Genomic DNA, 26,924 nt, shown 5'->3' on the forward strand with positions numbered 1-26,924 from the left:
TTGTGTCTTGTGCTTTCTTGATGAAATTAGGTGATTTCACAGTACTCAGTGCTTATTTTTACTATACTCAACTGGATGATAGTAGTGATGACAAAAATGGGAACATAACTATGTTCTTATCTTTTAATTATAAAGTGCTCAATTTTTATTCAGTACTTAAGTTCTTAACACAAAATGAAACTGCTGATTTTGACTGGAATACAGTTAATTCTCTTCACTGTAGTGCCTGTAGTAGCCAGTGACCTTTCCAGCCTCCCATGCTCTGCCACGTGCGCAGGAGGCTGGGAGGGGCAGGGCCACAGCCAAGACAGCTGACCCCGACTGGCCAATGGGATGTTCCTTCCATGCCATGTGACACCATGGCCAGCACATTAACGGGGGCAGTTGGTGTGGGGGGGGTGTGATGGTGGTTGTGGCTCAGGACTGTCGGTGTTGGGTGGTGAGTGGCTGCATCATGCACTGTCAGTTTTGGTTGGTCCTTCCCCCTGCCCCAGGTTTCACACCTCTGATTTTCCTTTCCATTGCATTATTGTTGCTGTTGTTGTTTTCGTTTTAATTATTAAACTGTTCTTACCTCAGCCCACAAGCATTACCTTTCTGATTGTCTCCCCCATCCCACCTGTGGGGGAGTGAGCGAGCAGCTGTGTGGGGCTGAGCTGCTGGCTAAATCACAACAGAAACCTAACCATCCAGATGGAATACATACAAAATTGCCTTCTCAGATCTGGAAAAGCAATTTTGGAAAATATTTTTTTAGGTTACATTATGTAACTATTTTTCAATCAATAAATTAAAATAATGGGAAAAAACGGCCATAAGAAAACAAACAAGCCCCCACAATTGCTGAACATCATCTTCATTTCTTAAGGGCTAACTAATGGCAAAAGAACCTGTTTAACCTGTACTACGTACCTCTGCTGAATAAGGTTAACTTTACACATCCCAAATCTTCCAAATTCAGTACAGAATAGCTGCTGACAATATTAACTCTGTTGGAATTATATAATTTAACATTTCTGCAAAATGTACATCGCTTTAAATGCATTATTCTTGTACTTCATTGCTTACTTTCAAAATACATTAGATCAAAAGCTGTTGAACTGATTAGAAGGTAAAAATAACTGACTTTATTAAGATTCTTCCCATATTATAAAAAAGAATCAAAACCTCAAAAAGTTAGCTTTAATCTCAACAAAATATTTTCTTAGTCATATCAGAGAAATAACAAATGAAGAGACTGAAAGAGAACTCATCTCCTACACATTCAAAGAAATGTAACTTAAAGGTCACGAGATAAATTTAAACTTTACTTTCAAAAATTAACTGAGAGGAATTGAAGTACTGAAGGGAGAGGTAGAAAAGTGAAGGAAAAAAGCCTTTTTTAAAAAAAAAATCAGAGATTTAATTGCACTATCCAACAGGGAATTCTTTGTATTTTCCAGGCCATGCAAGTCCAACTAAATGACCCTCAAACTCAAGGAATTGCTGTAACTAAGGATCAGACCAGAGCATGCTAAGCAGGAAACAATATAGGAAGGTAACCAGGGTAAAACAATATATTAATAGCTATTTTTCCGCAAATTATGTTGCTGGTTCTTTCTGGTAAGAAGCAAAAAAATAAAAAAACAACCCACAGGTATTTCAATAGAGGCAACAAAAAGACACATCATCTCAAAATGGCACTTTATGTGCACACATGTATTAGTTATCCTCCTTATTTCAGATGTTCACTATCAACAGTGGTAGTTTACAAACATTTCTGAAAACTACTTTACATGCTATCAATTTCTTCCTCAACAAGGGATCAGTGTGGTCCATTTCACCTTCAAAACAATAGCAGATATTGCAAAACCCCAAAATATTCAAGATCAATAAAACTTTTCTGCAGTGTAAAGGAAGAGTTCAAATATACTCTGAAGGAAAGGATTAGAAGAAAGAAAACAACTGACGGTAGTATGTCATGTGGCTTAGATAATTGCAATAGATTAATCAGAAACCACAGGCATGTGTATATCAAGAGATTTTAAGTTTTAAGAAAAATAAAATTTGTTACTTTTCTTACACTTAATGATTATCCTTTCTGAAAGCTGCCTGGAAATGAGTGCACTAGACATGCATGAATATAAAAAACAAGGATAAACTGCTTCAACAGAACCAAAAATATTGACACTGATGCTGACAAAAACATGTTAAATCAGTCCTTTGCACCATAAAACCAAAAGTTTTTGCATATCACAGCCTAGTAAGAAAATACTGATTTCTTTGCCTCTAGCAATGTCTTAATCAGATACATTTGGTTAGCATACATTCAACCTTGATAGAATCTGACAGAATCCATCACAAACAGCAATTCATTTCTACTATGATGGCTCAATTTAGTTCCTTAAATCTGGAGTTTCTTAAAATCTCAAACTAGTTCTAATTTTGAATTAATGAAGCACATCTACCACCATGCTTTGTAAAATTTAAGATCAAAACCATGTAAAAATAGCTTTTCTCAATGTATGAACACCAAAAGAAACTAAGGGTATACACAGCTCAGGAAAATCAAGGGATAGCCTACTTCGGTGTGCATGGTGGGACAGGCGTCTTTCCTAATTGCTGGTGGCAAAGGCAAACAAAAAGCACATAGCCCCTTCTAACAGCCTTACAGTAAGTGACAAAATACACAAACATCAAGAACATGCTGCTGTCCATGCTAGGAAGCCTGTTTCTCAGCTGGCCTCATCCCAAGATGTTAGAAAAGCTACAAGACTTTTCAGTATACACAATTGAAAAACAAACAAACAAAAAACACAACAGAGCAAAGCAACAGAAACAAAGGTGCATAAAAACTCACCTAATTCACTTAAAAGAACAAGGGAGAACCATGAGACATCACTATAACTTCTATCAGCCTGGAATTCAAATAGGCAAAAATATTGGCATGTGTCTATCTTGAACGTACTGTGGAAAAATATTTGTACCTGACATTATTTTTATTAAGAAATTTAGTTTACTTAAAAAGTTTACTTAAAAAACTAACTGCTAGATGTGTTTGTACGTTCATTTGCAGCTCTTCATGCTCAGGGCGTTTGAGAAATTCAGCACTTTGAGAGCCCAGCGGGGGGCACAAGTGCTCCTTAGCACACTGCTCACACAGCCATTTGTCTACATACCTCCCCTATTTTTAGCAGAAATATATCCCAGCTCTCCTCTCTGCTTTTCCCTGGTTCTTTGAACAAGAAGAAAAAACCTGATATAATACATCTGATTTATTCCAAAGGTTACCAAAAAAGAGAAATGTACCTGTTTTTCTACAATAAAAAACCAGAACACCTGTTTAAACATGAGGTTGTTTTAAGATTTGTTTAGCTATCACTTTCTCCAGCTCAATCACAAGCAGCAAACTAAGGAATTTAGTATCTAATTCATGGGAATATCAATGGGAGCGCATTTCCACACACTGGATTTCATGACTGCACATCTTCTATAAAGCAATTTAACATAGTCTTGGAAAAAAACCGAAGACTAGGTAGCTTTCAAGTAAACAGCAGTAAACTGGGAGACAGAAATAGAAAACTACTCTGTGGTCCTCATCCATTCTTTTACCATCTTCTGCTGCCTGCAAAATCAGCATGATTTGAAGTCAAGACAGTCTTGACTTTAATTCTCTTCAAATCCCCTCTTTCTTGACTGAATAATTCTATTCTATACCATTTGCAGGGAAGGATGCTGCAAGAGAAGACTAAAACCTGAGCTATTTGAGTGTAGCATTAGTTTCAAGGCTGCAGCTTTTCCAAATCTCAGTATTTTGACCACCTGAAAAAATGTATTTCATGTCTGTATGCAATTACTCACATTGTGAACTTTCTGTAAGATTTTTAGTTTGAATGTCAAATGTTTCTCATTTCATATTGGAAATCTCTATCAGAGATGTTAATAGCACAGAAAATAAATTATTGTTTTAAGATACATAAATAAAAGTATATATGCATATAAATTCCTTGAATCATGGCTAAAACTCTGCACCATTTTTTCAGTGACATAACCACGATTTAAAATACAAAGACTGAGAAGTCATTGATCGATTAACACATCTTACACGAAACAGGGTGTAAGAATTATTAATTTATCGTATATATTAGTACATACAATGAAAAGTTAAATCTAGGTTATTTTAAATCCTATTAATTTTCAAATTCTCATGATAGAGGACATGAGTACTGTTAATGAGATACATTGCAAATACACATATACCAGGCTTTCTACAAATTGTTATGAAAAAACCCTAAATTTAGCTTTAAGAGCAAACAGAGGCTTTCCATCAGTCTCCTCAGCACACTGACTTCCTGGCAATCTGCAGTCTACTGATCAACCACGGACTTGCTTCGGCTTGTTCTTTTTGTTCTTAACATATGTTACAAGAATAAAAGGATTTTTTTTCACTGAAGATTATATTCACATCTGCATTGAACTGCCAAATCTGAAACCACATAATTAGAGTTTATACATATTTATATAAAATATATAAACTATTTAAAATATTAATATAAATATACATATTTTAATATATAAATATATAAAAGAAAAGCAACCATAGGGGGAAAAAAGTCACAAAACCACATAATTAACTCTCAAAGAAGTTTATTCCCCTGAAAATCAGAAGCATGTTAACTAAAAAGAACTACCTTATTATGAACTCCCTTCTAGCCCAGCCTAATCCAGTGCTTCTCAAATCATCCTAAGATGGCCCGCACAACAGCTGTAAAACGTTTTGTTTTTCTGTTCTGTCTTTTAACAGATGCACACACAGAAGCACAGAATCCAAATACAATTAAGGGAAATAAAAACTATAAAAGAGCATTCAACTCAGGGGGTGGGCTGCTTTTTGGCAAACTAAAAATACCACAGCAATAGTATGCAAATGTTTCTAGGAGCTCCTTTTCCAAATCAGTACTAGTAGTCCCCGGATCTCAATTCCAATCCTTCTCTGAACTGTTGTTTAACCTTCTATGACTGGCACCATAATAACACCAAACTACTTTTTAACAGTGCTAAACACTGAAGCAGAAAAAGCATTAAACACTTCAGCCTTCTTCGTAGAGGTAATTTTACCACCACCGGTAATTTTAACTCTCTTCATTGGGCAGTGAAGTATCGATGTCCTTGGTCTCCCAGCCCACTATATAAGTACTCTTAGAAAAATTTCTTGCTACTTTCAAGTCTTCTTTATTTTGGGCTGGGCTGGAGATTTCTGAGTTTGCTCATGAGAGCTTCAGCTTTTTTGTTTGTTTGGGTTTTGTAACACTTAGCCTCACACATCTGACCTTGATCTCACTTTCTGTCATTTTTCTTTTCTGTATCTGAGACTGCCGTAATTGTGATCAAGGTCAAATTCCTACTACTCTTCCACTGCTTTCTCCATGCTTGAAAAGTTTATTCTCAACCTCTTAATACAGCCTTTCCCTAACTTCACTTCTTAGATATACCTCCCAGAAGCCTTTATCTACCAAGTCTTTGAGCTCATGAAATCAGTCTTCCTAAGACCAATTCCTAGTATCTCGCCGTTTTCCCTTCTATGCTTTCTGAGGATCATGAGCTTATATTTCATAGTTACTCTCCCAAAAGTGTTCCCTCAAATCTTTCATCTAAGGTTCCCTTAGGAAAGGACACCGTAATGTCTATACTCAATAATTGGGTTATCTAAATTCAGATCCACAAGCATCTCTGATTCAGGATTTTGCCAAAACCTAGGCATGTAAATTCAACCACACAGTCAAATGCCCTGACTAACCACCTAGATGTTTAAGATGCAAAGATGTCTGTACTTACACTAATAATATGTATTTATATACATAACTATATATTTTCCATATATTATACTAATATATATATTGGCAACTATAATTCTACTGTCACTTGTGCCAAGATCTTCTGGTAAGGTGGCAAGACTAAGCAGCTCAGTGTCCATCCTGTGCCAAATGGGATTCTCATACAAAACTTTCTTCCACTGTAGATCCCTGGGACACCCCCTCAGCAACCATCCCAAATGCACACAGAATCATCACTGAGCAATTAAACAATATCGAAAAAGGCTATAGCAACACAACAGCTCAGTGGTTACAGCATTTGCACAGAAGCACCTCAATACTGTATCCTTCTTGGCTTCAGATCCTGATCTGTGGTTTCCCAGAAACACATCCTAATGCAAAGACTATGCCCATCCCAAATCCAGAACTGCTTCCTGTACCAGGGTTCAGTTTTGAGTTAGATGGCTGGGGCACCCAGGTAAGGAATAATATTCTTTCAGATTATTTTTCCACTTTCAAACAGTACACACAGGCTTTTTACAGTAAACTGTCACTGTGCAAAAACCTTGAAGAATTCCTCAGAACAGAGCTATGCACCTGAGGAAAATTTTGCCATTTTTAAAGCACTTGGAGAATTAGACACCAAAAAAAGGGGTTCATTTTCCAGTTTCCTCAATAAAACACAATGACATGATTTAACACAGATAACAGGATCCAAATAGCTTATTTCAGTCTCCTTCTGTCCCTTACTGAAGTGCAGTTCATTGTACCTGAGATAATGGCGCTCACTGACGTGGCTGTGTTGTTACTAGGCAACCAGAGATAAAATGCAGGGTTTAATGATTTTTATTTAATGCATGTTTATGAGAAAGTACACTCTCTTTTTTCCTCCTCTGATATTATTTGAGGAGGAAATGCTGTTTACACAGGGAGATACATTTAGCCATCCTCTGCAATCTGAGCAAGAAAATTATTCAAACTGGATATTCAAACAGCCAGCCAATAAATATTTCTGAACATATTGAGTATTACCACTATCAAACACTTATGTTATGGCAGTACCTGAGATCTCAAACCACTTCACCAGGGACAAGTATTCAGTAAGTCTCACAGCAGAGAATAACAACAGCAAGAAAACAGACAACAGCTTAGGGACATTTGGGGCAGTTAGAGATGTTCATGTACTCCTCCATGGCAGACAGCAAGAGCCCAAGCCTGTATCACCCTTCACCTCTCCCATGCTGTCGTGACACCCACACCTGGCAAGGTCACACCATGTTTTTTCCTGTGGCTTTGGGTTGCCTTGATTCTCTCCAAAAAGCAGGCACCATCACTAAAAGCTGTCCCTTCTGGTGGGGTTCTACTCACAGGAGCCTCTACAGCAAGATGCATCTTAAGAAGCATTGCAGTATCACAGCCCTTGCCCTAGCAGCTAGACATTCATCCAGCAGGCCTCCCTGTAACTCCAAGCTACTAGACATTTCATTTCCCACCACAAAATTCAACAGGTCTGTTGAGGGTCCTGACAGCAGTGCCGCCTGCTGAATTCAGCAGACATGTCCTTCATTGAGTGTTGGAAATGTTACTGCATACATAAGACCACACAAGTTCTCAAGTTTCTTCATATGCCAAGCCCTTCCTCTGCACCTTTGCAAGGTCTGGTGGCTCATATATAACTTGTGACTGCTGAGTTCCTTTTAGATTGGCTGATTTTCCAACTCCCGTCTTTGCAACAGGAGCAGGAAAGTGTTTATAGGTCTGAAAATCAACTGAAAGCCTCAGGCTGAGTGTGTGCGTGAGGGCTCAGGTCCAAACAAAGCTACAGTTCTGACTGCATACTTAACTCTCGCACATTCTGCAAGATGAAGTAAGCAGATGAACAGAGAACTTTTTTTATATGCAACACTGTAGAAGAACTAAAAAACAAACTCCTGCATCATTTTGCTTTCACATATAGATAAAGTCAAACTAACCAATGCTGCCAATACTGGATTATTTAACATTTTTCTCTCCAAAGGTTACCTTCCAAATAACAGGAATCATGCAGTTCAGCTGAAAACTTCTTGTTGATCCTTAACACTGGTCAACTTCAAATTAAAGTAGAAATTCCAGTGGACTCAGCGCAGATGGATCTTTACAGACAGTTATCTGTGCCTCAGCATATATTCTTATTATCATGAATGTCAGCAGTTTCTACTTCCTATCACTTAGATAAACAAAATAAATGCATGTAACAGCCCCAAATATTTGTGCAGGTCAGTAAACAACTCTTACATTTTATTAGAAGTTTACAATCAATGTATTTCTGATCCCCAAAAGGGTACTGAACAGCTACTTCTGACTATTTGCCTAGTCAAAATAAACAAGGCTGAGGGTCAGCCACTAATCTGAAATTTGCTATAGGGGAATTTTAAAAATCAGTAACTCTCTGCTCTGTGCCACAGACATAACTGGTAATCATAGAATCACAGAATCATTAAGGTTGGAAAAGACCCTTAAGATCATGTCATGGTACAGCCTGACTTCCTCCTCCTTCAGAAGCCTCTCTACGCAAGCCAGCCTTGCTCCTCCCAGCACAGAAGAGCTTTTAAGTAAGCAATAGCTATCAGTTTGTGGGTTTGTGTAGTGGACATTTTTTGCCTCTATTCTTACCCTCCAAATCCACAAATGCTGCGAAGTTCCCCCACCTCTGAACTGTTACAAAAATTAAGTGTCTGTCTATATTTCAGCCAAAAAAGTGTCAAATGCTGCACTGGCTTAAATTAGACAACTGCAGCTTTAATACATCAAAGAAAAAAGTGTCTTTTACTGTGTATGCATGTCAGGAGATTTCACAGCCTCTCGGGTTAATTTAGAAGGACAGGTTAACAAATACAATTGATTCCCAGCGCACTTCCCACTTTTACCAAGTTCACAGATACCTTGAGACTGGACTTCCAGTACTTTGTTTTCCTTGGTATGGATCTTACTATGCCAAATACCATTTCATATTTTTATTAATGAGTAAAAACTAAAATAAATCTGGGGCAAGACTGGTGAAAGAATAAATCCTAAGGACTCAGCAGTACCAGACACAACAGGTGAGCTGGGTCTATTCAAACATACCATGTTTTACAACAAAACACAGAGTTAGACACCTGCGATCAAGAAATACCTGCCATACTTACAGAACGCCTGTTGGAAAACACTGATTACACTTTTCCTGAAGTATGCCAGAAAAAAGATCAACAATGTGTATGGAACTAACACTGTAGGACCCCCTGTATGAGATCAGCAAAGAGTACAGGTATGCAAACAAGGAAGTAGCAGGACCAAAGAGTAACCCTACTTTTCAGGGGACATTAGTGGCAGCAGTGTTACAATGCTGAAGACACTCCAGCTGGTCACATTTGTAAAGTTTCAGAAAAAAAACAGAGTGAGAAAGAGATTGTGATAAAAAGGACAGAAGAGCTGAAGAAATTGTTTTGCAGTTAGAATCATTAAGACCTCAATCTGTTCATCGTATCTACAGCACTGAGAAGTCACTCAGTGGGAAGGAAATACCAGCTTCAGAAAGGTTTTTCATCTAGCAGAAGGGAGTAAAAGCACTGGATAAAGCCAAACTAATTAAAGTGAAAAGACATACTTATACCAGCGAGGGTGATTAACCACTACAAGAAGCATGAACAGAAGGATGGGTTTTCTGTCTCTCGTTTCGTTTGTTTCAAGGCAGCATAAGTTTCTGATTAAACCTATCTTCCAAAATTCAAGTTATACGTTGATTGAATGTACTGTATTAGTGAGCCTAATAGTGACATAAATGAATGGCCTAGCACGCATCCTTCTAACGTAAAGTTTAACAAATGAATTACTCTTCCTGAAAAAGAGATTGCTTCTAAAGGACTGGATAAAACTAGATCTATACAAATAATCAGGAAAGTTAAATAAATAACCCATCAGAGTAGCTACAAGAAAAAACAACTCTCTTTTTCTGTGTATTTATAGCATTCATTAAAAAAATTTCAGCAATTCAAAAATCAGAAACACAGACACATATGCCTCTAATTTCTGCTAGTTACCTGCCTCAGCTTGATGCTTCATGCTAGCCAGCGTAAGTCTTGCTGCATAGCAAGTGCAAAGCTCCGTGTTCAAAACTGGGATAGGAGCACCAGACTGAGTAACTACAACCCTGCAAATTCCAGTTATTCACTGCATGACTCTGAAGACAAGTCTGACCTGGAGCTAGTTCGATGGAAAGGAGCAGGAATGGCTTCAAATCTCTTACTTCTATGACTGCCTGCTTAAATTAAATGGTCTGTGGGTGAAAAACAGAAACAGAGCTGGGAACAGATACCAGAATTCAGAAATCCCTGATGCCAAGAGAGTATCCGAATTACTACCCTACACAAAACTTTTTTTCTCCCTGCAAGCGGGATAGAGAATTTCACCCTTCAGCCTTGAACAATGTTAACTAAGGAATCAGGCAAAACTCTCTTCAGTCGCCTCAGTTCCCTAGTGATTAGCTTAGACAGCTGCAGGCTGATCATGCTCAGTACTGAGGATGTACTAGATGCCATATTGAGATATCTCCTTCTGATTCCCTGGGTTTGAACTCTTAAATCCGAACACAACATTCTGAACTCCATTTTGGAAAAAAAAAAAAACACTTAAAAGTTAAGCCAATGAGGCATTGCATTTGACTCAAAATATCTATTTGTCCTAACTCTGGTTATGCCTCTTCACCCATTAATTTGTCCATAAAAAACTAGAGTTGTAAAGTAATATTAATGTGCCATCTTGCAAAAAGCTTGTCAGTTTTTAAATGGTATTGAAAACGCAATAAGAATCACGGTGGACGCAGTTTACAGCAGATCTACTAAAGACTGTTAAGTGGAATTATAGCAAGAAGGATGTCACATAATTGCTGCTCACTGACAAGAAAATTCTACACTATCACATGTGGATAAAAGAGCAGAAAGAGAGACTGAGGTAGAATGTAGGTGGAAGGCTTTGATCTACTTAAAATTCTCTAACATCAGACTGAACAAAGTATGAAGGGCAAGTGACTAGAAGGAAAGAGAATGTTGAAAGAGTCTTTATTTCATTTCAAGTGGAAACACAGTTTAAACCTTTCTTGAAAACCAGCTCTGAAAATTCATGTACTGTTCCTGATTTGTCACTGTAAGGTGTGTGAAAAATTTTATGGTATATTTTGCCATAGTTCTGTAAAACACAAAGAAGTAGCTCAAGTTGCCAAAAGTATTATCCAGAGGTGTTTACATAACAAAAAAATTTTTCCAGATAAGATTTTACAAAAACAAAACCCAACCCCCAAACAAAACAAAACTAAACCCCTGAAGAAACACAAGCCTCTTCCACTTAGAATTTACTAGAAATAGTATAGAAAAGTTTGCCTTGATCTTACCATCAAACCGTATTTAACTTTTATTAGGCATATAAAAACTTACCAGTGAGTGATGAAAAAGCTAATAGAGCGATCAATCTTTTTGATATTGCTATGCCTTAGCTACTCTCCAGTCACCAATATATTTCCAGTGTAGGCTGCTCCATGTTTTTAAACATTATCGTTTTAGACAACAAGGAAAAAGCAGAAAAAGATTGGAAGAAACTTCTAGATAATCTAGTCTATCATCCTCCTCAACGCATAACCAAATGTCTGTATCTCATTCTGGACTGATATTTATGTAATTTATTAAATTTTAGAGACTGCAACTATGATAACTCCATGATTTGCCCTGTCTATGTTGTTATGTACTTACCCCTACTTTCAGGAAATTCTGCATAAGGTCTTACGTGAATCTACTCAAGCACAGCCTACACCTACTGTTCCTTCTTTCATCCATGTATTATTTTAACAAATTTGAAGGCTGTTGCCATGTTTACCCTTCAAGGTGATCACAGCGAACACAAAGTCATGGCCAGGTTCAGATTAACAATAATAAACTGAGGAACCATGGTGAACTAATCACTGAAGCAGAGCATAGTGTTAGGAGTAGACTATCCAAGGAGACAGGTCAGACCACTGTCCCTGGTATGAAAACCCCCAAAGAGTCAAGAAAAGGAGAGCTCTGTCTCCAAAATACCATGTAAAACAAAGGGGTTTGCTGACTACAGGGCTATAGGGCTTACTATGTCTCATTTCCCTACCTCTACCACAGTTGTCTTGGCAGCTTTGCACATAGGTTGGTTGAAGTTTCTTGCTGTTTTCCTGCAAAATAAAAGAAAATTAATAAATATTAAAAGCTGTAATAGTACGAGGAAAGACTTTTCAGAGATAAGCTACTACAAGCATCTCTGTATTACAAACACCACAAATCTTTTCGCCCAAATAGCTAGAGGGCTAACAAAAAAATAGGAGGGAGGAAAAGGTGTTAATGAATTGTGTAAGATGCACATAAAATTAAATCATATTTTGCTACATTAGAAAATATTTATTACAGCTCTTTTGACTTTTAATCAGCACATTGTTTAACTGAAATTGGGTATGCTACTGATATCTTCATTTAGCAGATCCAAGAGCAGCAGCAAGCTGGGCTTTGTACAGTGCACCTTCCCATTATTTCACTGCACAAAGAACGAAATTAATCTCCACAGGGTGGCCATCACAGGGCCTAACAACCTCACAAGTCCTACATATGCCTTCACAATTCAGACTAGCACTTGGGATAGGACTTTGCAGTGTAGTAAATTTAATCCAATTCTCTTGACTGAAAAAGCTCTGACAGTTTTGGCACTCACTGCAAGACTCTGGCATTCATCCTGAGTATTCCCACACAGTATTTCTATAACAAGGAAAAAGAACGACTAGGGAACAAGATAACATGATGTATAACTGTGCTGGGATCTGCACTGAGATCCTAGTAGAAACAAGGGAATAGAAGTGGCCTGTGTCAGCCCCTCTCTGTATTTTTCAGAAAGCCAACAAAGCTGTGTGGCATAACATTTAAGAAGAATGACATCTATTTTAGTGGGGTTCCACTGATAGCATTTTTCTCTCTTATAAAGTAGAATTCTTGAAATTTCTTCATCAAGATGCATTAAAAGAGGGTTCAAAACAAGTCAAAACCTCCTTTCCCCGCACTCCTTTTCCACAGAAGCATTTTTTCTGACCATGTTTATTTCCCAGCACCTTCTCCTCCAATCTTCTGTGCAATGACTATGCCTAGTGCTATACTCATGCTGAACTTTGGGATGCTGCTGCCACCTCGTGGCTTTAGAGAAGGTAGGGAGTCGAAATGGCCAAATCCTGAGACTACCTCGCAGTTTTAACATGACTTCTAGGGCACAGACTTATAGAATCAGAGCTATACCCGAAGACACATATCCTGGGGAAATTCCTGTTTTACTGGCAATACACAGCAGCTGCGAAGCCTCTAACAGAGGCTACAGAAGGGACAGTATCTTCTGTCCATGGGTCTCCTCTGTGTCTGTGTAAACACAAAAGCATATAAGAAGAGGAAACCATAAAAAAAACCCAAACAAACAACAAAAAGAATTTATATTCTTTGCATTAATACAATACTAGGTAGTAGTGATTTAGGGAAAACTACCCTAAACTAGCTAGAAAATAACATAGAGTTACAAGTATTTACTTAAAATAGCAGGGGAATGGATACAGATGGGGGAAGACAGATCTGGAAACAAAGAATTCAATATTTCATCCCAGGCGACTGCTTTTCTGAGCCAAAGACTTTCTCAAGATCAGAGTGGCTGGTCTGCCAGGAAAAGAAACCAATACAATATTATTTTTGCATAAGGGAAAAAGGTACAAGAAAACATTTCAATGTCAACTTAAGAAGAGTTAATGGGCTTGATTCTGACCCCATTTATAAAGCTAAAGTAATTCAGAACATTTTTGGGTTAGTAAAGTTGTTTTAGAAGCAGCAGTCCTCTACAAGATCAAAGGTCTTATTTCTAAAGAACACATCACCCCAAAGCAGAAAAACAAGAACTTATTTTCCAAGACAGAATAACATTCAGGTTCTTCGAGTACGAAACCTAGAAACTAGCTAGCTACATTGGCCTTTTAATTTTAAGATAGCTTTCTGGACATCTAGACTCAGCAATGTCTACAAAGTCCACTGTTCCAGCGACGGATTCCTAAGCTGACTCAAAGGTATGGCAATGGCGTTTCTCACAAAGGCAGAAGATAGCAAACTAGTCCATAGTAGACTAAACCAACAAACTACATCCACTACATAATGGTGCAGAGATGAAGGGACACCTCAGAGCTGAATTTACATATCGCAGAACAACTTGAAGCATGAAGAGATAGCCTGACTTAACTGTCTGTGACAGCAGGGGCCCTGACTCACATTATCCCTCAATCACTCTGTTCCTTTGTCAAGAGCCTACTTTAATCAGCATCAAACCACACCCCTGCTTGTAGAGTGGAAGTATATTGGGCTAGAACAAATCCAAAGCAGAACGGTACCACATGAAAAGGAGCCAAAGGAGGCAGAATATCCACAAAAGCAGTGGCACTCCCTGCTGTTGTCCCTACCCAGCAAAGCTCCAAGGGAGCTTAAGACCTGCAGACACTCTGTTCTGCTAAGTAGAACTAGTACCTGCATCAGACTAACAAAGCAAAATGCCCATATACACATCCTTTCAGCTAGCACAGAAACGAGGTGGGGATTATTTAATTATGTTTGAGGGAGTCTTGGATTATTTGTCTTGGTTAGAATTATTACCTACTGGGCCAGACACAGGTCTTGTTAGCTGTGGCGCAAAATGGTCCACTTAGCCTAAACATGCCTGGAAGGAAAGCAGCCACAGCATGCTATATGGAACAAAACAGCGAGAGAACATGAAGTATCATGTAAAAAGTCCAGTTTAAAAATGTGCTTTCTAAAGGAGCTGGTGCCATTCCAGATCCCCAAGAAAACAGTATTGTTTAATATATGAGAATAGACAAAAAAACCCTCATGCTGGCTTATGGTCCAAATAAGAACATCCTTTAGATTTAGAAAAAGCTCTTGGCTTGAGGGTGATCAACAGCTTGGCAGACACTCCATTCCTGTTGGCTCTACAGACCACAGAATCGTGGGAAACACACTATAAACACTACCACACTGCTATGAAAGTGGTGGCAGATGTGAGTAAACACAAAGCCTATATTTATCCACTCATACCTCAGCAAACAAAACCAGAAGTCACATAATAGAAGTACGGAAGCATCCCACTGGCAGTGAATACATACTCAGTATGTAGCACTACGTCAAGAATACATTTTCCTTTTCATCCTGTAGATCACAGAAATATTGCTGTTATATTCTAATCTACTACAAACTTCCTCCTCTGTTGTCTCCTGCAGGCTACGAGATGAGCCTATCTTTCTCTGTGTAGGCCATGAGGTAATATGCAGCTCATCCAAAACCAGAATGTGCCACTGCTTATTATCAGCAAATTCTTTTAAGCTAGCAATACTCTGCATGGAATACGACACTGGAAGATGATGTTTCCATCTTTGATTAGTTACACTTGAAAGGAGTAGTCAAGATTTTTTTGGTCTCTACTCCAGAGAGAAGTAGTATCTGGTACCAGCTGTATTGTGTGAATGCAGAAGTCATATGAAGACTTCTGAAAGGAACAGGAGGGAGAGGGAAAGGCATAAAGAGAGAGACGGAACGTATAAGAAGAGGGCGAAAAGGGAAAACGCAACCAGACTGTTCCTGTGGAGAATGAAAGAATTTTTCAGAGCTAAGTAAGCATCAGTAGATAGATACAGCATAAAAGAACAGACAGTAGAGGCTCAAGATCAAAGATAAGCCCAAATGGGAAGACTGTCTCCTGTACTCTATGTCCCAGAGCCTAAAGAAAGCATTTTAGCAGCCTTTAAATTTATTTACACACACACACACAAGAAAGTTCTGTTTTCAGTCAGAAACCTTTTTTATCTTGCCAGTTGGCAAGCCACAATATCAAGAGTTGGGTAAAATAAAAAAGTCTTTCTTAATTGTCAAGTATTTTAATTCAGTATTATATCTGTAAGGTATAGAGATCAAATTTTATGTGAATACCTGTGTATATACGTGTATATATACACAAAAAAGGCGTTATATTATCGGTATTATTTTATCCACATATTTTTCAGTTGCTTTTTCAATTCCTTGTTTATTCTCATACATACAAAGACAGACTGCATCATTCAGCGTCTTCCTGTAGTAAACTGCAACTGATTACCATAACACTTACCTTTTCATCTGATAGCCATAAAACAAACAAATAAAAACCAGATGTTAAACATAAGCAAACCCCTTCTGCTACAGTTCAGGACAAACTGGAGCACAAACTCAGCAACTCAAACAAATGTCGTTATCACACCCGAACTCTTCACTACAAAAAATGTTTAAATTCATATGATGCCTCTCCCCACACCACTGAGATAAAATCAACTTTAAACACAATTTTCTGGGGACAGAATTTAGGTTTTCCCACCACTGACTGGCCAAGAGACTGACTCAGCTCCCTTCTCTTCTGACATACCTGCACTTCTTGGGTCAGCCTTCAGTTACATGAGGAAAAGGACCCAAACTAACATGAAAATTGAAATGAACAGAATGTCACTACATTTCTCCACAGTCATCATAATGACTTTGGTCTGCTTTGTCTCATTTTTTACTACCGATGTTTTATTTCACAGCTATGTTTGAGTTCTCAAAAGTCGTTAGAAAAAGCAATTATATTTTGTTTTTCATAGCAGAATAATTTGACAGTAGGGAAAGGCAATATGAAAGAAAGTGAAATCAGTATAACATTATTTTGCCACCACACAAGAGACAGGATTTGCCATCTCTTTCATTATCTAAAGCATAAAGAATCTTTTTCCACTGGTAAACAAGTCATACCTGAAAATTATGTTTCCTGCGCGATCAGCCTTCCATGCCTTCACAAGAGCAAAATCTCCTGTAATTGACTTCTCCAGAATAAAGTGACGCCCATCAAACTCTCGCACCTACAGAGAGAAGTATGCTACTGAGAAGTAGGTTTCTTCAAACAGTTCTCCCATGTAATACTTACTTTATGGGGTTAATTTTACAGACTATTATAGTTAGACTTCTTTTTGTACTACATAAAGTTCTATCTGAAAAACTGTAGCTCAACTGTATAATAACAGAGAAGCTGTTGAAAGGCTGTAAACCTCAGTTTCATCATAGTGCCTCTGTTTAGTGAGACAGAACAAGAATCAGATCCATGTTCCTGGTGCTCCATCTACTGGAATTAGACATGCTTTTCCTGCACTTCTACCAGCTAACCAAAAAACTAAAGTGCTAAAGCAGAACCGTTGAAAGAGTTCATAATTACTCCCTGCCACCAGAAACCCCAAATATAAAATGAAGCACATTTGAGACAGAGTACTCAAATCACAATATCTGACAGGCTGAATTTCATTTGGTTTTCTCTGCATTTGCGATCAATATTTGTAATTATATTGAAGCAAGAATATGCAACTGACAAACAGGTAATATTTTAATCCTATTCCGAAACATGAAACAGCATTTCTCTTAACAATGTAGAAGGTTAGAGTATACTCAAACACTGCTTCAGAGCCTTCTAAAATTGCTCAGGGGGGAGGAAGTATGACAAAAGTGTATCAGAAGTCAGTTTGTTGGTTCTGCAAAAGAAGGCCTGAGCTTTTATAAAATGACACTTGTATTTGAAATGGATTTGATCAATCATGCTAATCACGTTATTAGCCCCACAAAAGACTGAGGAGAGTAAGAGAGACTTTTCCACAAATGTTAAAATTAGAATAAAGATTTCATCAAAATTATAAACCATTCAATCAACAAATCATTCCTTCAAATGGTAAAACATCATACTGACATATTCAGTAAGAAAATTAAGGGAAAAGAAGACTAAGTTAATGATTAGATCCTGAAAATAGCCGTGTATAAAATACACAAAAACCACGGGGCAGGGGAATTTTCTTTGTCCCAGAGCCGTTCTCGAGGTATAATTTAATGCTATTTGCAGCCTAATTGAAACATGTAGCATTAGTCCTTTTTCAGGTAGTTATGGCAGTGAGAAATCTCTTCCCTTCTCCAAATTCTACATCCGATTTCAGTATGAAGCCCTTGTTGTTCACTTGGAAGCCACACTATTTTTTTGCAATTTCAATACTCAGACTAAATTGCATTTCAACTGTTGACAAACGTGTTTCCTTAAAGTTTATGTCAACTGAGATCTTCCCTGTTTAACAGAAAAACATCCCGTCTCTTCTAACACTAAAGCTTCCTACACAACTGCAGGGCTGCTTACTCCATACCACAGCATTTAAGGAGCACTTGCCCCACTAATAGGAGGTTGTTCTCAATCTGTACTGTGCACTGCACTGGCATGGTACAAGATTTTGTTTGAATACACAGCAAACTTGGTTGGAGAACTGTCAAGTGAAGAGTAACTCTACAAGGTCGGTTTTCACTTGGATCAGTTTTTGATGCTAAGTAACCGTAAAGCTGTAAAAACTTTTCTACATCACAGAGGATAAAAGTGAGCAGTGGGAGGAAAACTGATGTGCCTGGTACCACAGTCGTCACATTAATCCAATATATCACGGTTAAACCTGGCCAGGAGGTGCTTACACTACTGTTTATCTTGGAAATATATAAGAATTTAAGTTTCAAAGCAGAAGGCTTCCTAATAACAAACAGGTATCTTACCTCTCTTGGCTGGCTGGCAATGGCAATGGTGCCATCTGTGTTGTACTTGATAGGCGCACCCCCTTCCTGCACCAGTGTCCCATAGCCAGTACTGGTATAAAATGCTGGGATTCCTGCTCCTCCTGCTCTAATACGTTCAGCAAGAGTACCCTGTGGGAAAACACATTTTAAAAGTACTCAACCGCAAACAACAAATCCAACTTTGATGAAGGGCTTGCATGAACTTATTTTTATATTCTGTTATTTGGAGCTTTTCCTTCTGAACTCAGCAGACCATCTCACCTATTCCTTCATCCAATTTTAGCTCTCCTTTGTGGGATTGGTACTGGATATGGCAAGAAAAGCTTCACACACTGCCATAAATTGCTCAAGAGCACACTGTCACTCAATGCACTGTCAATGCCCAAGTCACACCACTTTGCCAGGCATCCTCTCCTTCAGCTTGTTTCCCAGTCCATTACTCTGAGAAGAGTACAGAGTTCTTTTTCTCTTTCCCACCTAGCTACATATGCTAGAATGTTCTTCTTTTGTGTCATTCCTACATATTTATGTTTCATTCTCCAACACATTCAGAAAAAAATCATACCTCACTCCAGAATGAAACAGCCACACATAGCACATCAAGAAAGGAAGAGGGAGTCCAGTGATCTGGGTTGCCTGTGCTAAGAATACCAAAAAGCTGACAGAACAGCATTTCTACTTTATTTGACCACCCCGTCTGCACTCTGCTCTATGTCCAGCTCTACCACAGATATTAACAGCCCAAATTCCTCATCAGCCTTAATTATGGACTTACGGCCAAAGACATGTCTGCCTTTAGTGTCCTTTCCCAATTTTTTTTATATTTTTCTGGATTCAAAGCAAGACAAGACCATCATGGTCAATTAGCTAGCTTGACAGCCTCCAAAATATAGGCTGCATTTTCCCCAGTTACCATGCAAGAAACACAGTGTCACACCTTTGTGTTTACACCTTTGTAAACACAAAGGTTTACAAAATGGTGGCAAGAGGCAGATGTGAACCATGCAATGAGAGAGTCCTTTGATCCAGGCAGCCTTAGCATTTGAAGATCTCACCATGACCTCTCCCTTATTGTGTAGCAAGGACACAACAGTCCCACATTTTGCCTAAAATCATACCAAACTTGAACAGCATTTTCCAAAAGGCTATTTTATCTTGACACAAATAATTCAAATCCCCACATCCCCTAGGAAGTCATTAATTCACCTGTTTACCACTGCACAATGCTGACCCAGTGTTTTCATGCTGGATCTACATAGCTTGTCTGTGCAGCCCACAAAGCCAACTACCTCTCTAAGGAGTTCAAGGTCTTCTAAATCAAAGCACTGAACATAAAGTAGGAAGAAGAGAAAAATAAATTGTGAGATTTGCGACTTTTGAAACATGAGAATTGACAAGTGCCTGGTTATTTCCACATCAGCCAACTGTGTATAAAAGGAGCTTTTCTCCCTGCCTCTGAGATTCTAAGAGACATTCCCAAGAGAGGGAGCCCAAGACTCTCTTCTCCCTAAAAACTTAAGACTGTTGCTTTTCCCAGAGGCTTAAATCATTATATGTTTAAAGCCCAAAGGTTATGTGTCACCTTTGGAAATGCGACACACTAACATGCTGGAGGCTTTAGAGTTAGAGTACTAATTTCACAAAACTAAATAAAATGTGACTCAATAAAATGTGACTGATACTCATTATTTTAGGATCTCACCGCATTCAGGCTATTTGAGTAGCTTGGCAGTGCTAAAATAACTAAAACTATGGAGCTAAAAAATAAAGTTGTAAATATTGACCCATAACACTATGTAGAAATTAATTTAGTTAAGATTTAAAGAACAAGCCCAAAAGAGTTATGTCTCAATGAACTGAATCTCCGAATTCAATTCCTAACCACTAGAAGGCAGACGCTGCACACACAACATCCCCGAACTCACACTCAAGCTGCCACCAATATGGTAATTCAGCAACTCCCTGACTTTTTTCCCCTTATATAGGCCACAGTAGTGAGCACACTCGGTGTGTTTTTCTACAGTCTGGGAGGAACTACCAAAAATCAAACATTGTACAATTAATTATACATATGCGAGCATATATATACACACACACTTGAAATTAATATAATGTAACAAGCCATAAAATGAATTCACACAATACAATCAGTCAGTTCTTAACAAGACCAGCTGCAGCATACAGGCCATGATCTGAAGAAGGCAAGTGCCATCTGTCTTTACTGCACATTTGCACACAGGCAAAACATTTGGATTGCAAAATAATTTTATAAGAACACTTAAGCATTATTTTACTCAGTATTTTAGATGAAAAGAAATCACCAGCCTCCTAGAAACACTCCTTACCTGTGGTGTAAGCTCAACTTCAAGCTCGCCAGATAAATATTGACGTTCAAATTCAGCATTCTCTCCAACATATGATGACACCATGCGCTTTATCTGCTTAGTCTGAAGCAGAAGACCAAGTCCAAAATTGTCAACACTGCGTAGAAAAAGCGAGACAATACTCAGCATTTATAATAGAGTTAGTTGTATTCAAAGCTCTTGATAAACTCCCCCACTTTGGACATACGGAATTAGAGACAAAAGTCAAAATTCAACTTTTAGGAGGGAGAACATCAAAGCTACAGTTAAACTTTAGGAGTCCAGGGCTCAAACCTCATCTCTTCCAAGGCACCAAATACATCCGGAACTTAATTTTAAAGACATTTCACATGTAACAGGTACAAATACCAGCTTAACAAGTGGTGTTATTTTACATATCTTCTCCTTTAAAAAGCCCTACCAATTAATGAAAAGTCACACATGGCACCAACTGGCTTTGAGTGAACAAAGACTTAGTTTTTGTTTAAATTCTTGCTCCCCAGGACAAAGGCAAGTGATTGCTTAGCAGCTCATGGAGAAAGGCAGAGTTACATTTATAGTGCTGGTTTGCATGTAAGATAATATTTGTACTTAAATTTTCTTATTACGATAAATAATTTACTTATTAAGAAATTGCCTACTCCAGCAAAAGATATTAACACCGCAGTCAAGATTTTCTTGTCTGCGTCATAACATCAGCTTAAACTGAATGCCAGAGAAAAAATATAACATTTTTCTTGTGCAAGTGCTTCTAACTTCTGGTATCGTAAAGACATTACTATTAGTCTTTAGCATTTTTTTTGATGTTTGTCACTCTGTATTGTGTACTTCTGGGACAAGAATATATTTCAAGATTTCCTGTAACAAAAGGGCTCTGTAGAAAAGCTATTTCAATCTGAAAAAAACATGAGGTTAAATATAAAAAAAGGAAATAAACAGAGATGATATGACAAGGGCATGTTTCTTTCACATATACAACACATTATGCAGGATATTGGCATACTGGTACATGTGTGAAGCTCCTCTACATTTATGTTGGTCTCTGCAACATATCAGTGAAGAACTCAGACCTTCCATTCCCACTGTGGGAAAGATGCCATGATCCAGAAGCACATCACAAAAAGTGATGTGTATATGCCACTAGCTGCCTCAATTCAGTATGAGCTCATTATCCACACAGTGGCTTGAGATTTCAGTATAAGAAATATTGAAAAATATTAAAACAATCTTTTAAGAAACCAAACCTAGTATCCCACATGCTCCAAAAAGGTCTGTTTTTTCCAATTCTAGTAACTGCTTTAATGAAATGTGCCCCTTTCCTATACAAATCTTACCTTCTTGTTATTCTTACACCACCATGTCTACAATACTGCTTGCTTCTCGAGGTACTGTCAGAAATGAACTCTCTTTCCACTAACAACCAGATGGAGAAAGTACTCTATCAGGCTGCTTTCCCACTCTTCTCCCTCCTTATACTTTACCCAAATTATCAGTAAGTATATCCCCTAACCCTGGCTATATCAGATATGGTGATGGGGAAAAAAAGAATGTAAAGGATACATGTATAAGTACTGTAATAAAAATCTATACTCCGCATACAAAAAATACTATCTCACTCAAAAAAGGGGAAAAAACTCAAGTTAAAAATCAAGATACAATGCTGAGTGAGATGAGAGGTACTTGTTTTGCACAGTAAAGCAGTGTACATCAGAGGAAAGAACCCACTGAGCCACAACCAAACCTCATTTAACATATGTTAATACTCCACCACTTCAGGATCCATGTCAGACAACCCAGCTGCGACCTCCTGGCATCTTTTCAAAAGGCCAGATTCAATAAGTTTACTATTATACAGCATTCATGCTAAAATATAAAAGTGGTAACAATGAACCCACTTTTACAGCAGCACCACTATCCTCTTGCTTGCCAGTGCCAACATCCCATAGCTGCAGTGCTGTGTGTGAAGGGAGAGGGGCTGCACAGTACCAGCACCAGCTCTTCACCTCCTACAATAATACAAAAGCTGCATGGACAGATGTGCAGTCAGAAAGACTTCTCAGCTGCATGGGTAATGAGGAGTATTTTAAGGTTAGGACGATTTTAAGATAGAGCACTTCTGTGCATACTCAGACATTTTGGAAACTGCATGAGAGGAAGTGAAACAGGCTTCTCTGATCTGGTTCTCTAAATTTATTCTATATTGTCTAGATTTAAAGAACTTGACTTACTGTAAAAGCTTTCTCCACTCCCCATTGCTGACCTATTAAAAAAAAAAAAATAATCTAACTCTGATGCAAAGTTAAAAGTGCCAAAGCCTTGAGAATAAAATGTGTGCTGCCTGGAAACAACATATATTTCTAACTTTCCACAAGAAAAAATGCCAGCAGTTTAAAATTAAAAGAGCTGGGAATAGAGTAGAAAAAGGAGTCTTGTGGGCAAAGAAAAGGATTTAAAAAAAGAATAAAAATACAAATGCCAGTATTTCCTTTAAAGGGTCACTCAAAGCAGGACAATCCCTTTCACAAGAAAACTATCAAACCCTGCCATCTCATTATAAAAGGTAATAACCAAATAGAACAGCCAATATCTGATGACAGTTTAGTGGGTTTGTGTAACTAGAGTACTGTGCAGCAAAACTACAGAAGTTAGAACTGTGAAGCACTTTGTAGCACATGAACAAGCAGGGGCAGCTTGAACTGCTTACAAACCAGAGTTTGCTACTTCTGTGTATCATTCAGGTGGTTAAGACTGCTCTCATCATTGCGAAACCTGGAAGCTATCAAAGAGAAACAGGCAGACATAGAATTTTGTTGTCTGCATGCAGAAATCTTGAGTGCACGTTCACATGAGAAACAGATAGCAACAGAGGGTGAACAGCAGATTTGTAATGGTTAAAGAAGTACCAGTACTTAAGGGGTAGCTACAAAGAAGATGGAGAGTCCCTTTTTACACGGAGTCACATGGAGAGGACAAGGGGGAATGGACACAAGTTGCTCTTGGGGAGATTCCGGTTGGACACCAGAGGGAAATTTTTCACAGTGAGGACAGGCAACCATTGGAACAATCTCCCAAGGGAAGTGGTTGCCTCGGCCACGTTGGACACCTTCAAGAGTCGTCTGGACAGGGTGCTGGGCCATCTTGTCTAGACTGTGCTCTTCCTAGAAAGGTTGGAGTAGATGATCCCTGAGGTCCCTTCCAACCTGGGATTCTGTGATTCTGTGACATTTCTGCCTCATTTCACTAAGATCTATAATCCTTCCTTCTACAGTCTCAGAAGCTGGACAGGAACACATTGTCCTTAACTTGGTTTTGCACATAGTCCTGCAGGATCCCATACTGATACGCTTAATTCCCGCATCTACTACAGGAAGGTATCTTATCTCAAACAAAACTTTGTCGTTACAAAATCCCTATAGATATTTAACAGAAAATTGCACAAAATTATTCTCTGTCACACTTATCCCAAGTTGTTCCTCATTTCTTAAATCACTGTCTCCTCACCTCAAAGTCAGTCAATTTATTAAAAAATAAAACTGTAGTGAGGATCAGTCACTGAGCACACAGGTCATACTGCCTTATTTCCCTAGCACAATGAGAAGACGAATTTTACCTTCAGAAAGAAGGCTCTGCCTGCCTGATAACACAGAATTACTTCAATTCCGAAGCTCATTTCTTCTTCAGAGCAACCAAAACCAAAAACCAACTGCTGTTACTCCTCTTATGTTTATTTTAGACATAAATTTCTTAAAAGAAATATAGCGCTATCCACTTCTTTAAGGATGCAGTCTGCATTCAGGTTCCCAGCTGAAATAACCCTCTTGTTTTCCAGGCACATCAGTTTTCCTTTCATCTCCCTCAAAAACTAATTTTGAGCACTTCAGCTATTTTATGTTTCCTATGGTTTTTTCTTAGATTTAAATGTCCTAAGAAACCAACATTTCACACAGCAGTAAAAATGTTCTCACTCCTATTCTCCCCACCCTTTGCTCTTTTACTTGCCATCTCTATCCCAAAACAAATATAAAAAATAATTCCTAGTTTAAGGAAATTTCTTTTAATATAACATTAAAACATAACATTTTTAGTGTTACTTACTTGATCTCCCTTTCCAGATTTTGCTGCTTTCTTGGTTGCTTTGGTTTAGGTGCAAAAGTTTCTTTGAACTTTTCAGCTTACATTATGTCTATGCTGAAAATGTTACCCCTAAAATATCTGCCTTGCAGGCAATGCCCTTCCCATCAAATAGTAACTACAAAAAGAAAACAGATCCTTTACTGAGTTCATGGAAAGAACACCTCCCATATGCCTATTTCAAAAGCTGGGTTCAGACCTTTAAAAATATAAACAAAAGTGAGTACAATAAAAATGTAATAAAATAAATAAAAGTAGGAAGGAAAAGGCTTGGTGGAAGTTGATATAATTGCAGTGTATGCTGTCGGAAGAGGGAAAGTACATATTAGTGCCAGAGAGAATCCATTCTGTTGCCCTCAAAATTGTTAAGATTTCTAGAATATTCCCCATTCTGTATTAGAATGGCATCTGAATCAAAAGGATGCATAAAACACATAAAGGAAAGGAGATCTCACCTGGCACTCATGACACATGTAGGTGTTGCAAGTTCCCCATTCTACTGATGCAGACCAGAAAAAGTAATCACAGTTAAGGTCTGGTTCTTTAGCAACACATTCCTTCCTATTGTTTTGTCCCTCTCAGACCTACAAAACCTTTCTGTCAAAAATTAATGCCGGCCTTTTCTAACAAAAAAATTAGCCGAAGACAACTCCTAGCCAGATCTAGCCCACATATCTGAAGTATACTGGAAGTAGTCAAAGGGAACAATGTCGCACTCCAGACAAACAGTAACTTGCAGCTCTCAAACCTTTCGCTTCGGTGGCTCAAGCAAAACACATTCTACAGCATCACAAGGAAGAATTTCCAAGCTGAGAAAAGCTTCACACATGAACAAGCTCTACACAGGCTGATGAAATAGGGAATAGAAATGTGCCTTCTTATGAAGACAAAAGGAGATTTGGAATGTCACGCTACTCCGGCAAGAGACATAAGATCGTTTGGGGACATTTTTTGAGCAAAAGGAGATATTACACTCTCGACTCTGTCTTTGTAAAAGTGCCTAAGAAAAGTGGGGGTGGTCAGGACAGACTGGCTGCCCTTACTGGGAACACTGGAAACCACCGGTAAGTCAGTTAGCATGAGGGCTTCATTCTACATCTCTTAAAGGGAAGTCTTCCTCTATATTTGCTGTTCAAGGATTCTCCAGGACCTGCAGTGCATATTCCTGGGAGATCCCACCAAGACCAGAAGTCACTGGTTATGAAAGATTAACAGGAATATTTGAGTTTTGGAAAATTAAAACGTGTTGGCCAAAGAGGAGCCAAAATTATGCCCTACCTGACCATTTGCCTCTCATAATTTGGGGATTGGAGGGATGAGAGGGTAACTACCCCACGCCTGAAGACTATGGATTGAGGGGCAAAAAAAAGCACGTAGTAAGAATCCTGGGGCAAGGTTCCACCCCAGGTAGAAACTAGAGTTTCCAACAACTTGCTGTTGCTGCAAAAAAGCATATTTATGGTTGGTCTCACTCCTGGAGAATGCTTTATGGAAAGACATTATTGAGCTTCTGGAGATACATGAGCAGTATCTCTAGGCATTCAGCAGGTCTGAGTGGTACACAACTATGCATGAAACTTGGTAACAGATGGACCTGCTCCAGAGCTAGAAATTTTCCTGGCAAGAGGCTAAGCAGTGGGAGAGGGAAACAATATCCTCTCTCATTCTCCATTTAAAAGAGGCTTCATCTCATCTGTTTTACTTTATAACATCAGATTTTCTTTTCTGTCCTCAAAAGGATCGGCTCCAAGTTACATGCAATTACATCTCCCAATAGGTCCACACTTCCTAGGAAAGTCCAGATATGCTCCCCAACTAAACAGAATGCATCAATCACTACCTGTTTAGCAGCTCTTAGTAACACAGCCTTAAGCTTCAGGCTTACAGGGGTGCCCAACTATAGCATGAAACTTTACCAACATGAAATAAGGTATATGGTTGAAGATAACATC

General features: G+C 38.4%; 1 protein-coding gene across 1 annotated transcript in view; it reads right to left on the reverse strand.

Annotated features, from left to right (window-relative positions):
• The window catches only part of OXCT1 (3-oxoacid CoA-transferase 1), an 80,352-nt gene that overhangs the window by 41,739 nt on the left and 11,689 nt on the right, over positions 1–26,924 (reverse strand). The window contains exons 4-7 of the mRNA XM_064437706.1: positions 20,824–20,959; positions 18,458–18,607; positions 16,643–16,749; positions 11,940–12,000 (exon numbers count right to left, since the gene is read on the reverse strand). Coding sequence (XP_064293776.1) covers positions 11,940–12,000; positions 16,643–16,749; positions 18,458–18,607; positions 20,824–20,959 — 454 coding nt within the window. The remainder of the gene's footprint in view (positions 1–11,939; positions 12,001–16,642; positions 16,750–18,457; positions 18,608–20,823; positions 20,960–26,924) is intronic.

The sequence above is a fragment of the Phalacrocorax carbo genome, chromosome Z (genome assembly GCF_963921805.1).
Source record: "Phalacrocorax carbo chromosome Z, bPhaCar2.1, whole genome shotgun sequence".
Lineage (NCBI taxonomy): Eukaryota > Metazoa > Chordata > Aves > Suliformes > Phalacrocoracidae > Phalacrocorax > Phalacrocorax carbo.